The following is a 17,717-nucleotide window of genomic DNA, read 5'->3' as shown; positions in this document are numbered from 1 at the left end:
ACACAATTATACTGTCATAGAGCACCTCTTCAAACCCACAATAATTCAAAATTATATTATTCAACATTAAAAATAAAAAATGTTAGTATGAGTTTTCCATCAGGATTCATGTAAATATTTGAGCGCGGTGAATCTCTTTTATATCCATGCATATATGTATATGTATATATATATGCAAACATTATATAATTATGTTAAGTTAAACAACTATACAATTTGTTTTCACTTTTTGACAAATAATATTGCTTATTATTTGTGTACATAAGTATATTATCGAAAAATATAGAATTGACAATACAACAAAAATAAAAATATATGAATGAATGATAACCATTAAATTTGTGTATTAAATACATATATATTTAATGTGTCATACATACCTACTCTTCACTTTATATTTATTATGTTTGTTTAAGAAAATTAAATGGAAAGTTGATTCCCTATAACCCTCGGAAAATTTAATAAATAACAACAATATTTTCTTATACAGTAGTACAGGAACATGAATTAATTTTAATGAAATTTTTGCTCCATAATTTTAATTTTTGCATATTTAATATTGTAATTTAGTCCCTTGATTGTGATATGATAATTTAACATGACAATAATGACAAACTTAAAAAAAAATAAATAAAAACAAAAAAAAAATTTTTATTTTAGCTTAATTTTTTAAGGTTCAGTTATCCTTGGAGAGCATATATACAAAATTTATTTTAATTGAAACCAAATATGGAAGGAAAGAAAAAAACAAGTTCCTCGTTTTTGTTTAAAATTCTTGAAATGCAATATTCAAACAAAAAGTTTTAATGACACAATTTAAATGATGTTGTTGTTGTTGTTGTTAATAAATTTTTGATTTTTTGAAAAATAAACAAGAATTTTCGGGGATTTTAATAAGGTCAAAACTTAATTTGAAAAATTTTTTATTAATTATAAGTTCATGGGTTACAACATATGGTGTAATGTTCTAAAAACTTTAAATCCTGAAAAAAAATATAGGAAATTTTTTGCGTAGAAATTTTCCATTAAAAATAGTTTTGCTCCAAAATAATAATTTGTAGCAATTAAAAGGAATAACTTTTGTTACTTTAAAATTTGGATTCCTTCGCTTGAATTATTTATTAAAAAAAAAAGGAATTTTCAATTTTATTTTTCCTTTTTTTTTAAATATTGAAATAAAAATAAAAGAAAAACTTTAATTACAATACCTAACAAAATATTTTGAATTTGGGGAAGGCTGAAATTTGGTAAAATATGCTTTCATTTGAAATATGAACTATTAAAGAAATAATTGGAAATTGAAAGGATATAAATAACATTATTCTCAGTGTAAAGAATCTGTGAAAAATAGCATCCTAGCTCTAGGATCATCTTCTATATTGTCCTCCCTTTACTATCGTGTGTAAAGTATTTTCTTAACGCATTTTCACCTAATGGAAATTTTTTTCGTACAACTGCAGTACCAGGTGGACTATATATTAATATAACCAAATAAACGAGTCAAGGCAGAAAATTTAAAAAAAATTTTCGAACTGGGCTCGAACTACCGCTTGATGTGCGGATGCTCTAACAACTGAGCTATACAAAGGTATTGAGAACAATTTTCCAGTAATTTTTCCATATCTCTAAAGCTCAGTTGGTATAGAGTGTCTAGATAGCTATAAGTGATTGATTCAAGTCCAATTCGAGGAGAAAAATTTTTAAAATTTTTCTGCCTTGACTCTTTCTTTTGATGACGAGATTTTCTTTAGTTATTCTCATAAGTTTTAATAATAAAGATAAACAACTCTACGTTGGTGGTGGTAATTAGTAATAACATTTTTACCTAATTTCGACATAAATCTCTATTAAAAATGAAGGAAAATGGAACCTGTATGTTTTTCAATTATTATCAGGGATAAAATCAGAGATTTTTATTATAAACTAAATGTGAACTAAAAATTTGTTTAAATTCTATATGGTTTTTAATTTTATAAGATTTCAATTTAGGCAGAAGTTGCTTGTAGCCACGGAATACTATTGACGTTCCTATATTTTTTTAATAAATAAATATTTGTGATTGTTTATAAACAAAATTGAGTTCTGAGATTAATGTAAGCAATTTTAACAGTAATCCTAAATTTTTTTCAACATTTGTATTATGTAAAATTTCTCAAATGCAAATATCTTATTTAAAACAATGAAAACCCCCGCAATTTATTGAATCTTCGCGCATTCAAATCTGTATATCATACATATTTCTAAATCATCCAACTCATTGTATACATTTTTCAATTCAAGTTGACATTTTTTTTATGAGTAGTTGAAATTTATAAAAAAAAAGAAAATTGTAAAAAATTCTCATAAATTTACAATTTAATATAGAAAGAAAATAACACTACTTACGTCATGCAATATTAACCAAAAAAAAAAAAAAAAAGATAGAAAAAAAAATTATGAAAGTCTTCTACGTTTCCTGAACACAATGAAAATTTACACTTCCTTGTTGGGCACATGAAATATTAACGTTCTTTTTAACTAATTTTCATCCTATAGTTTCTTTACCCCAGTCTCGTCCATACTTAGTCATATTTTTACAATGTTTGCTATACTGCTGAGTATTTTTAAAACAATGTTATAGTCTGAGACATTTTGAATTTTTTGTACATTTTTTGCAATGTTTTAACTCTTAACTAAATGCATTTCTGTTGTGTACTTAAAATATCCTTTTTATTTATCCTTTATTCATTTATTATTTTATAAGAGTATATATTAAAATACTGGGCTTTTGGTATTTTCATTTGAATTCTTATTATTTGTATGTTGTGTGTATTTTTTGTATTTTGTAGTATTTTATGGTGTTTCCGTAGAACTAAATAGAGAAAAAAAATTTTTATTAATGCTGTTTTGTTGTTGATGTTGATTTTTTATTTATTTTTTTTAGGATACAAAGTATAAAAGCTAGATAGCTTTTCTACATACATTTTATGCTTCTAAAATATTTTAATTTGTTTTTTATTCAAGCTATTTTTATTGTATTATTTTTGCTTTTTATTATATTTTATTTTTATTTTTTGCGCTTTGTAAATAACACAAAAAAAAATAACGAGAACACGCCAAATTTTGTAGTATATTAGTAACACTGTATACGTTTTAATTTTACTCACTGTTAATTAGAAAAAAAATAACGTAGTTTTGTTCACTTAACGTGCTAAAAACACACACTTTATAAATAACACAAGTAACAAACCAGCAACCGAAGATAAAAAGTAAAAAAAAAAAATAAAAAAAAATAATAAAAACAAAATGGTTGCAAACAGAATGGTTAGTTTCAAGTAAGTAGTATTAATTTTAATGTATTTTCCCCCTTCATTTAATTTACGCTATAATTTTTAATATGTTTTAGCTACTATACTGCTACTATAAATTTAGCACTCTTAATATAATGTATGTGTACCTAATTGTTTTTTCATGCTATTCAACTTTTCACAATTAATTCCACTCTCTTTTCTAGTTTTGCTTTTATCTAGATTCTTAAGGATAAATTATTCTTTTTCTCTATAAAATTAAATTACGATTAAATATGAGTAATGGGAATATGAAAATAATTAATTTCGTTAATTTAATATTTTAGTTATATGGACAAAATGGTAAAGATGATGATTATGATGATACACCGGTAACATTACTTAGAGGGCCACCAGGACCACCAGGAGCAGCAGGACGTGATGGTATTGATGGTAGAGATGGTGCTAAAGGTGAACGTGGTGAACCAGGACAACCTGGTTCATTAGGACCTCGTGGATTAGATGGATTACCTGGTGAACCAGGTATTGAAGGACCTCCCGGTTTACCAGGATATCAAGGACCACCAGGTGAAAAAGGTGATCGAGGAGATATTGGTCCACCAGGATTAATGGGTCCACCTGGATTACCGGGACCACCAGGTTATCCAGGTCCAAAAGGTGATAAAGGAGATCGTGGCGATTCAGTAAGTTGAAAATTTATTTTAAAATATTAATCTTAATACTCTTATACTAGATATGAAATGTTCACACATAAAATTTTTCAAATAATAAACATTCATACGTAATTATATAGAAATATTGGTGTAAATTGAATTGAAGAAAAAATTTAATAATTTCAAATAACTATACAAATTTCGGGTACTCGCATCTTGTTCAAAATATTATTTGATAAATGAAATTATATGTTCGAACATTTTTATTTTATAAAATTTCATAGTAAATTTTGATTTACTAATTGAATTTTTACTAGAAGTATAGGAAAATGAGAAGGCGGCAAGATATACAAGATGGAATGAATGATGCACCATATGCACCGACAATAGAATATGTAAGTATTCCAATTTGTTACTTTAAATTAATTAAAAAATTTATAATATTACTGAGGCAATAATCATCAATAAATAATAAGGGAGATTATACATTTTAATAAAACTGATTTGGTTCTTAAAATTTATTGCATAACTAGAGGTGAAACCTTTCATAAGCTTTCAGATCTAATAATTTGCTTCTATGGTGCACAAGATAGTACGCAGTGTGAAACGCTTTTTTAGTGTAGGTGTTGCAAACATTTTTTTTTAACTCAAATAAAAGTAAATTTCGAAATGTGTATTATATTTGATCAAAAAATTCTAATTATTTTAGAATTAACAACTTAAAAATCCTTTTTCCAATATTATACATTTGTCAACATATTTTCTTTATTAATGTAGGAAGAACATAAAAAAAAATAATTTCGTAAAACCTTTTACTAAGATACGAAGATCTTCGCAGAAGATAACACTAAAAACAGGAAAGAGCTACAAAAGAATCTTCACAAAATAAGGTCTTAACTACCATAATTTTTATATCAACTTTTATATTTCAAATGCAAAAACTATTCCGTTTTAAGTTTGAATCACAAAAGTGATTTTTCGCGGCTCATGAAATGTCAGAATTCATATAAAGTACACATAAATTTAAATGGGACTGCCTTGAATTAAGCGAAGTTACTTCCACGAATTAAAAATAACCTAGGGAAAATAACCTAAATTTCTATTTTACCCCTGACGGTTTTCTTTTGTATTATCTATTTTCAGGTATGTGTGAAGTTCGCATTACACATTGAATACACATTATGTGCAAAATAGTGTTCAATTGATTTTGCCGTTCCGCTCTTATTTTGGGTTATATACTACTTCTACTACTATTTCACTTGTAAAATTTAAGTGTTTACCTGTTTTAGTAAATATCTTAGGGAACAGTTTTTATCCAGTTATCGAGTACGAATATCAGTTCATGGAAGTCACAGATAAAAACTTCATACGCAAAAGCATCTTCAAAACTTTAAAGCTAATTTACTCAAAACTTCATAATTTATATATAGATGACTTCCTCATTTACTCCTCCTGAAGAAATTAAAAAAAAAAAATGAAATTAATAAATAAATTTTTTCCCAAATTTGTATTTTTAGAAATATACTAAAAAAAAAGCAATTAGCTAAACAAGTTAAACAATCAAGTTGATTCTAAACAAAATTTAGAAAAACAAAAAAAAATTATTTATGTTTTATGCTCACATGAGTGAAATTGAGATTTACTTGGAACCCAAAAAAAAAAAATTCATTTTGTAATAAATACCTAGTACAAGTACACAAAATATTCTCACACTCCTTATATAGAGGAAGGGAAGGTTAACAAGAAATTATTATACTTACCTTTTTTTTTTCTTAACTATAATAATAACTAGGGGCCCCTGTGGTTTGCTTATAAGCAGCATTATCTGTTGTAAAAACAGGATTGTGGCAATCAATTTTAAAATAAGTTTAGAAAAATTTGTACATATTATGGCATACATATGCAGGTATATACTTGTATATGCATAAATATCATATTGGTTTGAATACTAATGATAAATAAAAGTAATGGAAATATTTTTAATTTAATAAATTTTAAGATGTAATATGTGTCACTGTTAATTACATAGATATGATTAAGATTCAATTTAAAAATTAGTTAACAATTAAGAACGAAAAATTTCCTTATAAACAACGTTATCTGTTAAAATATTTCCATCATCGATTTTCCCCTGACGAACCGTATCTTTGACTTGAATTTTTAAAGAATTGGAGTCTATGGCTCTTGAACATACTGTGTATAATTGCCCATGCGAAAAGCACGGCTGGGGGAAATAGAGGCCAACCTTTTCAAAAGTTTGCCCTTGGGACTTATTTATAGTCATGGCATATGCAAGACGGATGGGGAACTGATGTCGAACAAAATTAAAAGGAAAGGAAATAGTACCTTTCACGCTAAACTTTAAAACCAAAGTGAATTAATAAAAAATCAATGCCTCTTTTCTTTATACAGACCTGACTTGGCTACTTACTCAATTGAAATTTCGCAAGGACACGAAGAATAATTGCCTTAGTTATTCGTGTTTTTATATCTCTCACAATTTTTAGTTTTATTTTTTTTAATTCCATTCCATGTTAAATACAACAACAAAAAATTATTTTACTCTTACTTAACTCATTTAAAATATTTCGCTTCCTTTTGCTTTTTATTTTTGTTTATGGTAGTAAAGCAAAAAAACAAAAAAAATATTACTACTCTTTTTTTATTCTCTTTCGCTTTTCGCTTTTCATTTTTTGTTTTTGTTTTACAGTATGTATAATCAATTGAGTAATGTTTCTACCCAGTATTCTCTTTTGCTATTTTCATTTTTTTGTTTTTGTTATTTATTAGATTATATGTATACCTGTTCATGAACTGGAAAAATCTTGTAAAATATAATATAGATTCCTTGTATTTTAAATAGAGTAGAGAAAAAAAATTCATTATGGCACAAAGAAAAAAATCATTTAAGCAAAAGCAAAAAAAAAAAATATTTAATTACAATTACAATTAAGAGAGAGCAAGAAAAAAATTCTTATGCGGAATCTCGTTCTTTATAATTTGTTCTTAATATCTTTTTTTTTCTCTCTCCATTTTTTTTGTTTTTTTAACAAATTACACCACATACCAGTACAAAAATGCTACTTTTTTATGAAAATGTTTTCACGTAGGTATAAGATTTATTTTTCCCTCTCAATGTTTTGTTCTTCTCCTTATTTGTATAATATTGTTGCGTTTAAGATCGCACAAAATATTTGTATACACAAGAGAGGAACAATTAAAAGAAATTAACTGCCGTAAATAAAGAGTTAATGATTTTCATTAGTTTTATTATATACACATGCATACATACTTATGTATATTAAACATTTTATTTATTTATATATAACAAATATATTTAATATTATGTATGCTTTGTGTACAGCATAATGAATTAGTATAGTGAAAAAAAATGTTCATGATTGTACCTACTGATCTTTTTTTTATCTTGTTATACACACTGTTTTTGTACAAATAAACTGTAATGTTTTTGCAGTATCCCAAATAAGAATGCGATAGTAATAGAATAAGTAGTGTGTTGGTAGGTAGGTGCTCATATGTAACAGAGCTACTCTGTATTGTAGCACAATAACCAAACTTAATTGAAATCATTTTTTTTGTTGTTGTTGTTTCATTTTTTGACTGCATTGTTTTTTGATCTTTTTTTTTTTGTAAATTATTTTTTTTGCTTGTGATACCGTTTCATTTGAAAAAACATTCTTTGTCATACAAATAATACAAATTTTTTTCTCCAGTTTAATTTCGAGTAAAGAGAAGAAAAATTTTATGGTATGTACTGAAAAATTCAAGAATTTTCCTGCAGTCAAATTGAATAAAAAAGCAAAAAAAAAAAAAAAATCATTATTTTTACAAATGGTTTTAACGGTATAGCAACCTTTACTTGGGTTTTTTTTTTTTGGTTGCAATAGCGCAAATATACATAGTTGCTCGGTACGGTTTTTGAGTACCAAAATATTATTGTAACTTCACATATATTATAAATAATATCAACAAATATAAATATGCCCTATTTACTCCACAGTATTAATGTAAGTATGTATATCTGTTTGTATGAAAATATTTATGTATATAAAGCCAAGCCCGTATCCGTTTTTAAAAATCCTCAACTTTTGTTGTACTTTTTTCCTCTCCGTATTTTCTTAATTGTCAGCAATTGTTTTAATTTTTATACAACTTTGTAACAATTTACACATTTTTACAAAAGGAAATTTTTTTTTTTTTTGATTTTTTACTAACAAACATTTATGTACATACATATGTGGGTATATTAAGTGAACAATTCAATTTTTATGCTCACTTTTGTAAAAAAAAAAAACTCATCGTTTTGTGTTGCATTACACAAGTGTGTATTATAATAGAATATATGAGATGTATGTTAAAAATAAGAATATAAATGAAATACGTAACTTTTAGAAAATATAGGAAAATCTGTGAAAAACAGAATTTAATACAAATATTGTAGGTACCCAATATTCCATTAGAAATTTCAGAGGATTCCTTAGGAGGCATTAAAATAATTCGAAATCAAAATTATAATAAATTTATTATAATACATCAATCAATAATAAAAAATCTATTTATTGACGCTCTAGATACAGATTTCTACAGGATTCTCATGAATCATTATGCAATTGCTGACCTGTTAAAATTTATTGGGAGTCTTAATCTTGATTTCTATTGATCTGGCGCGGAGATGCACAAAAGACCTGTATGGACGAGGTGCTGATTAAATTCACCCCATACGTAACATAACATAACAGTTATTAAGGCAGAACCATTGATATAATACAGAAATTTGTAGTATAGCACTGCTTTCGCCAATTAACTAAATGAATAATGTGATCAACATAACAATTATATTCAGGTACTATACAAAACATTTTCCTGAATTGACTGCATGCGCTTCACATGCTATTGTCAATGGTATTTTATTACGAATCCGTGACATGCCGAAATAAACTCACATATAAAATTTTATTAAAATCGGTTCAGTCGAAATTGAGATACACGCGTGCATACACAGACAGACAGATAGAAAACTAAATATATATAACTTTTGGCTATCACAAAACCCCCCTTATTCTATGCAATGCGGTCGGAATAAAAGAACCATTATTGCTCTAAGAAACGTCAAAAATTATTTTTTAAACTTTTACTTCAAAATATTTTTTTAAATTGCTTATATTTTGTTATAATTGGTTAGAACCAATTGAAAATTTACGTTCTAGAATTTTTCTAAATAATATATCAAGAAAACTAAACATTTCGGAGATTTGGCTTTTATTCAATTAAAACGAGATATATCTTTTCTACAGTAATGAGTGATAAAAATAAAATGACCAAACAAAGATTGCGAGCCACAGAAATGCAAACTCTTAGGCAGATCTGTGGATACACTTTGCTTGACAAAAAAAGAAGTGCAGATATAAGAGAAGAATGCAAAATTCAAGATATTGTTCGATGGACTAGATGCAGACGGCGCTACTGGAGGGACCATGTGAACCGCATGAGCGAGAACCGACTACCCAAAATAGCCATGACCAGCAAGCCCAACACCAAAAGACCCCCAGGCAGACCTCCTAAAAGGTGGCATGAGTGCTGGACCTCTACATCCCACGATCATGAAAATCCATAAAAGAGAATATTGGATAAAACAGGCAAATGTGCCTACAACAAGAAGAAGAAGAAGAAGAAGAAAAATAAAATGCACAATATTTTAGAATTTTCGATACAGAATTATGAATTTCATATAAATGTATGTATATGCAATTATTTAACATTTTTACCCCCACAATTTTCTAACATTTTTTCGAATCTATATTATACAATTTTTGAATTGCAACTTTTTGAGATTTGATTTGTGTATATGAGCACACATACGTCAAATTTAATTGAAGTTATTAAATTTTACCAATTTATTTTATTCTTTTTCTCATTTCGTTATTTCGTATATATAGTTTTTAAAACTATATGACATAACCATATTGTACATTTTAAGTTAATTAACAAAGTAAAATCAATTTGCTACTATTTTGTTTTTCTTTTAATTCGTTATAATTGAATTTTTCACAAGAGTTCGTAAAAGTGAACGAGCAACTTGAAAGAAAAAACAATTTGATGTTTTGAGAACATAACTGACCGCAATGGGTATTGACTGGTTTAAGGAAAGTGTGATTAGTGAACATCTAGATTACTGTTTTCAACTTAAAAAGTGCATAATATATGAGCATATATTACTTTACTATTTAATAATAATGATAATATAAAACTATATTCAATGTAAAGTAGAAGCTCCTAGTGTGGATCGAACTAAGTTCAAGTTAATTCGAAAATATTGAAAGAAAATTAAGATACGAATCTACGCAATTACCCTACATAAATAGTTAATTTAAAATTGAGTCTAATTGCGGTGCCTCACAAAATATAAAAATTTATATCCATATACCGTCCCAGCAATAATCTTTGAAAATATAAAAATCCTGCAGCTCTGTGTACGCCTTATCGTTTTGCTTTAGCACCTGTACTTATTATGAATAGTACTTATGTTTACTATGACGCTCCGTAAGAATACATTCAAATTGAAATCAAACTACTACACTTGTCATAAATGTCCATTTTATCCCACTCTACTATAAACGTTACTAATATGGTTTTATATCATACTTTGGAAGAGTAATGTTCACCCAAAAGTAAAAGTAAAATACATGTAGATAAACTGATAGTATCCTAGGTTATGTAAAAGTTCTATGCTTTTACTGATGAAAAAACTAAGTTTGCGTCTAAGTTAAACTAAGTTTAACAAATCTGCGTTGTAGGCTTAATCAATTTGTGAGCAAAACCTGCATATAAACTTTATACGATACGATTATACGAATACGATATTAATAACATTATTATGATTGTGAGAATTAAGAATCCTTTTTTTTTTCTTTTCTCTTTCCGTACGTTATTCCTTCTTATCGTAAATTTGGCTAAATTTTGTGTATCATGCATATAAAATATTTTAAATATTGTTTGTATGAAGAGGAATAATAGGCTTAACAATAAATTTTCCTTAATAATACTGTCGAGATAATAACATGTTTCGACAAGAAATACTTGACAGTAATAAATGTCTCGCTAGTAAATGTCGCTATAGTAAATGTCGTAACAGTAATTGTCCTGACAGATCTATTGACCAAAACCTATAAATATTAAATATTTCTCTCCTCAAATCGGTTTACACTTGAATTCAAACAGTTTTACACTTGAATTATAAAATAAAGAATTGCGATAACTGCAATCAATTTAAAAAAGAATTAAAATTTATTTAAAATTTATTTACCAGTCTAAAAAATTACAAGGATATTGAAAGTTTAATAATTACTAAATTTCAATAGTTTTTTTTTTTAAATTTTTATTAATTTATTTAATTTTAAAGTGTAATCTTTGAAAACTTTTTATATCGTAAATCGATTTTTTATTTGAATATTATTAAATTTTTTATTTTTATATTTTATTAATATTTTTTTTTGTTGCTTATATTTAATTTTTTTTTCAATATTCACCATTAAATTAAATAGTAAAGTATTTAACTATGCTTTTGCATTTGGGTTTTTATCGTAGTTTTTTATAAAAATATTTGTTTTTATTTTTGTTTTTTATGTAAATGGTATTTTATTTCAAAAAAGAAAGTATTAAAAAATCCCTATTTATTTACACAATAAATATTTACATAATCCTATCTAATCCCTTTTAAAAATTTATGTTAAGGATTTTTATTTCTCTATTTATATACTTACGGTATATATATATATATAGATATAGAATATTCATATTATTCATGTTCTTTACAGTATTCATATATATAGGAATATTATGTTTATATAACAGTAATATTAATTTGTATATAAGTAAATAATGTTTGTTTACATTTTTATAGTTTCAGTTTATTTTAAAATGCGAGCGTATCTCATAAAATCGATTTTCAAAAATTTCATATTTTATTACAAAAACTGAATGAAATTTTGTTACTCTTATTACGTATTTTTAAATAAACAAACAAACAAACAAACAAACAAACAAAATTGATAGTGAAAAATAATTTTTTTTTTCTTCTTTGTAATTACATGTAAATTAACCACAACGGTTGGTAAATAAAATAAAAATTCTTAAAAAATACAGAAAAAAAAAACAAAAATCAAAATGGTGAAACAAAAACAGTTAAGAGTAATAAAAATTAATGTTGTTGAAAGTAAGCAACAAAAAAAAAATAATAAAAATAATAAAAATAGGAAAACGGATCAGATTTCATTTAATAATTATTCAACAAAACCGCCATTTTGTTGACACAATTCATGCAAAACACGTACATATTTTGTTTTTTTTTTATTGAATTCAGTGAAATTCAATGAACGGATAAGTAACGAAAAAAATTATGATACAGTATATGTGTATGTAATATAGAAAGGGATATTTAATCCAAATATTCTAAATATTCATAAGCGAGGTTAATAAAGGACACCAGTATTAAAGGATATTAGAGTAAAATTTATTGTAACTAAGTAGTTTTTTTTTTGGTTTTTATTTTTTTTTTTGCGTGTTTTGTTTTCTATGTATACAGAATATTTAATTCGATTAATTAAAATTATACATTTTTTAACAAACAATTTAACATTGATAGCTTGGCTATGAATAAATTATTAGCGATTTAAGTTACTAAGTTTAGCATATTTCTAAAACAAAAACAAAAAAAAAATTTTTGGAATTTAATGTGGAACATTCAATTTAAAAAAAAAAAAATTGAAGTATAATATAAAAACTCGCTATTCAGAATCGGATACAGCAACATAATCGGGTACAATAAAAGTTAATTCAAGGCTGGTTTGTACTATATCAATTAAATTACTCTCTTGAAAAATTTTCCATATATATTAATATATTTTTAAGAGGTGGTTGGGGTTAACAGTTCAATAATTTGCTACATCCACGGAAGATGTAAAAGGGGCGAAGAGTCACAAAAGCGTCAAAATTTTGTGTTATGACTGAGAATTTTAAAGAAATTTTTTTATTTCAAAATGACGAATATACGAGTAATTTTTTAATAATTAAATGTATTTTGCAAGAAAGAGAAGCTTTCTATACAAAATTTTTTATTAATTCGAAACAAAATTTTTTATTAATTATTTATTGATGGTTACTGTGCCGGTCATTTAGTGTGCCGTTGTATCACATGAAATATTTTATATATTTTTTTTTAAATCCTAAATTTATTTTTTAAACCAATATAGTTATATGGACCACCAGGACCCCCAGGACCGCCAGGCCCAATTGGACATCCAGGATTACAAGGTGAAAGAGGTTTCGATGGAAGAAAAGGTGATAGGGTGAGTTTTGTTGTTTGATTCTTTTATTATTTTGAAATAGTTTTCGTACTGATTTTCTTAAACTATGTTCTGAAAATGTAGATTAAGAAAAGTTTTCCATTTTAGGCTTAAAGTTTAACATTGTAATCGACTTGATTAGTGAAAAACTAATTTTCAATTCACTTTTCTATGTTGGAATTGCTAATTGAATACTTCTTATAATTTTTTAAATGGAAAGAAATTTTTTAACTGCAGAAATTTATAAATCATAAAATGTGATTAGTTTGATAATTGTAACAAGTTTCTTCATAGCGTAAATTAACTCAGTTGTCTTTAATTTGTCATCATAAATAGTAAAATTTTTTTAGTAGAATCATATAACAAACGCTTATCTTATAAAGAATTCACTTGAAATATTGAATCACTTACAATATTCAAAAACGAAATAATGATAGCAATATTTTTTCCATAAAAATATTATTTTTAATATATTCGATAAAATGAATTTAATTGTAAAGTTTAATAATAAGGAAAGAATAGAAAAAGTACTCAAAAACTGACCCTCAGTCGACGAATGCAAATCAACACCATTCAATTCCAAATATTATTTAATACACAATTTCAACATGACGCAGCTATTCAACTCACATGACTAAAGCAGCTATTCAACACACAATGCAATGTTTAGAATAATTAGAATTAGAACAAGATTTTAGAATTAGAACAATTAAATATTAGAATTGTCAAAAATTTATTACAAATTTTTCAATTATTTGTGGTAATTTCCAAATCTCGTTTCTAAATCTTCCATTTTAAATTTATTTGTTTCTAAAGAGATTTCCCTTAAATTAAAAATGCACAATTCTCCTCGAATATTTTTTACTGTCTTTACAACCAGAACGGAAATAATTATAATTTTCGTTCCAAAAATTATTCTTCTCATACTTGCAATTTTCCTTCGATATTATTTAAATTTATTTTATGATATATCTAAATATTTGTATAAGTATATTATACAAACATACAGTAAAAATATAAAATTAAATCCCCAATTAAAATTCTATGTATGACAAAAACAAAAGCATCCTAAATTAAACTAGTGCAAAACTTAAACTAAAAGAAAGTGTAGAGAGAGAAACCCAAAATAAATTTTTCAAAATGTTGAAAAAACTCTCTGTGGAAAATATTCTGTGATATTTAATTTTTTTTTTAGTTTTCATATTTGAAATCAGCAGGATATCAAATCAGTAGATTTGTCTCTTGTTTTTAATTCTTTCTTTCACAAAAACAAGGATATTTGGTTCTGTTTATTTGTTATTTGCTTTCAATTGCTTTGTTTTTTGTTTTCTTCTTTTTTTTTGCTTATTATCCTCTTTTATTTTAAAAATAATTTTTATTATTTATCTTTCAAGTCACGTTTGTTGTTTTTTTTTTTTTTAAATTACTGATCAAATATTGTATGACTTTTCTAATTATTAGTTGATTCAGTTGAATTGGATTCCAATTCGGTAAAGACACGTAAAAATAGAAGAGATCTTCTTCTCTTTTTACGAAATGAAAATGAAAATTTATTTTTTAATTTTTTTTCTTCTTTAAATCAAAATAACACGGAATGCACATAAAAATGTCAACAGGGATGCATGTATCCTTAGACTGCAAAAATTATTTATTATTGTTCTATTATTTAGAATTAATTTCTGAAAGAATATTGCTATTAAAAAAAAATGTTTAAATAGCTAGGTCTTTTTTAATTGAAATTCAAAAAAAAACTTAATAACATTATTTATAATGTTACCGAACGAACTACATTTATAATTTTTAATTATTTTATAAATAAATCAAGTCAACAATTTGTTGAATTAATTCCGAAAGGATGCACTATTGCCTTTATTTGGCAGGAATACTGAATTTAATTGTTTATTATTAGAGATTTCATAAACAAATATTTGATTCGGAATAACTTCTTATTTAATCAAATTATAAGAAATATTCAAGATAACTATAGCTAGCTATTAATTTATCAAAAATTTGTATTTTTAATATTGAAATTTGAGAAAAATTGCATACTTTTAGGGGAATGTAACTGTAATATAATAGGGTAAACTCTCAACTCAATATTAACTTTTAATTATTCTTATGTTTATTGAAAATATAATTGTGTTTATGTAAAAAGTATTCAAAAAATTAGATGTACCCAACAGTTCCTTGTCACATCATATATTTGCGTGCTTTAATTTGAATCACATTTACGTAATATTTCTTAAATACCATAAGGTAATACTATATAAGATATTATTGTTCCAAACTACTTTACTTAAATCCATAAATCACTCTAAAGTTTAGATAAGCCATAACAATTACGAAAAAAAAAAGAAATTCTTCACTTGGTAATTATGGAGTTTGTTCTTGAGTTATCACCAAACTAGCTATTGTTGAGTACATAAGAGTATTTCAATATTTTATAGATTATTATATTCAACTCATTGGGTTGGATTACACTACACCAATCATATTCGGTGTTCGTGCATGAAAAATTAAAACTTCAAAACTTAAAAACTCAATTAATTTAATTTTGCCTTGGTGTAAAATCATAAGAGAGACAAAGTTTTGCAAATTTAAATCGCTATTCTGCTAAATTCTTAAAATGGGACTTAGAATGTTTGTGATCTGAAGCGACAAGTATTGTTTAAGAAAAATTATTACAAACAAGCCAACAATCTAAGAGATCAATTAAAGAAAATTTCTAAAATTTAATTATTCAACGCACTAATTCGGGATAATTTTTTCTTTTTTTAAAAAGAGGAAGTGAAAATTTGAATAAAATCATTTTCTTTCCAATTTCTATAAAAATTTTAAATTCTAAAATCTTATTATAATTTTAACACATCATGTCACATTTAATTATAACATATTATTATTATTTTTATTATTTTGACTTATTAGGGTGAAAAAGGCATTAAAGGTGATCAAGGACCTATGGGATTACCGGTAAGTTTTCCAAAAAATTTTACACAAAAAAAAAATATGATAATAAATGCAATTTTAGAATTTTTTATTTCATTTTTTCAATTTAATTTTTAATAAAAATTTATTCGTTCACATTTATTTTTATATATTTACACAAATTTCTAATATTTTTTACATAATATAAAAGTATCTTTAAATATAATACATACATATATAATTATATTTGACTATTATGTATAAAAAGCTATTCGAATATCTTTTTTAAAAATATTATTGATAATAATAATGAAATTTTATATTTTTTAATATTTTTTTTTTTGTTTGATTTTACTCTAGTATATCAGATAAGTTTTTTGATAAAATTTTTTTATATACAAATTTTTTATATTTTTCTTTTTTTCTCTCTCTTTCTCTTTTCATATTATTACTCTACTCCTTTTGTATTTTTGTATTTTTAAACGTTATTGGATATTTTTTGATAACAATTTGTAACACATTTGCACGTCACTATAATACCATCGCACAAAATATTGCATATCTCCAAACCCTTCCAAAAATATCTACACAAAAAAAATCAAATCAAATAAACAATGGTAATCTCTGATGTTATGTAAAAAAATTCAAATGAAAAAAAAAAAATACAAAAATATGAACAACTTATTACCCTGAATTCAGGGCCCAATTGGCGTACGAGGTGATTCTGGCCCAGTTGGTCCAGTTGGAAAACCAGGTCATCCGGTAAGTAAAATATTTTATTTTTTTATTTTTATTTTAATTTTTATATATTTTGTTAGGAATATATTTATTATTATTTTTTTTCTTCTGCTCTTAGTCAAAATTTACATATTTTTAAGGAAAATGTAAATACAGAGTGTCTCAAACATTTAATAGGCTGTATTTAACGAAAGTTGTTAAGGGAACTTTCGGGTCTTTCATAATTATTTAAGGAAAATATGATTCCTGTTTTAAGAATTTTCTCAATTTACGCAAATCGTGTCATTTATCGGTTAATTCTTATGTCAAATCTAATTAAAGTGTTTTATTGACTTATATCCTTTTTGTGAATTACGACAGAGTGACCGAATAAAAAATATAACCTTCTCTGAATTCCGAAAATTTTACAATATGAATTCAAAGTGAGTTCCGAACAGAATGTTCTTTCTGGAAAACTTTTTCTTGAAAAAGGAAAAACTTCGAACAATACCTTTCATTCTGCAAAATTTCGGAATAAAACCTACTCTTATATAAAGTCCAAAATAAAAAAATTTATAAATTAAAAAAAAACCTTTTTAGAATTTTCTTTTTAAAAAAAAAAATTCTCTCTGAAAATTAATTCCGAATTTTATTCGGAATGCAAGCGCATCTATTCTCCGGTGAAAAGGGGCTTTCATTGTAATGCTACCTAAAATTAAAAATAAGAACTAAACATGAAAGCACTTCTTGTACTATTGAAATTGGACGAATTG

At 25.2% G+C, this 17,717-nt stretch overlaps 1 protein-coding gene across 1 annotated transcript in view; it reads left to right on the top strand.

Annotated features, from left to right (window-relative positions):
• The window catches only part of LOC129612002 (collagen alpha chain CG42342), a 163,804-nt gene that overhangs the window by 66,782 nt on the left and 79,305 nt on the right, over positions 1 to 17,717 (top strand). The window contains exons 13-17 of the mRNA XM_055525443.1: positions 3,614 to 3,970; positions 4,258 to 4,335; positions 13,210 to 13,305; positions 16,228 to 16,272; positions 16,927 to 16,989. Of these exons, the coding sequence (XP_055381418.1) occupies positions 3,614 to 3,970; positions 4,258 to 4,335; positions 13,210 to 13,305; positions 16,228 to 16,272; positions 16,927 to 16,989 (639 nt within the window). The remainder of the gene's footprint in view (positions 1 to 3,613; positions 3,971 to 4,257; positions 4,336 to 13,209; positions 13,306 to 16,227; positions 16,273 to 16,926; positions 16,990 to 17,717) is intronic.

This window comes from Condylostylus longicornis, unplaced genomic scaffold, assembly GCF_029603195.1.
Source record: "Condylostylus longicornis isolate FDR11 unplaced genomic scaffold, ASM2960319v2 ptg000055l, whole genome shotgun sequence".
Lineage (NCBI taxonomy): Eukaryota > Metazoa > Arthropoda > Insecta > Diptera > Dolichopodidae > Condylostylus > Condylostylus longicornis.
The sequence above is the reverse complement of the archived record's forward strand: the minus strand, read 5'-3'. Positions and strand labels throughout refer to the sequence as shown.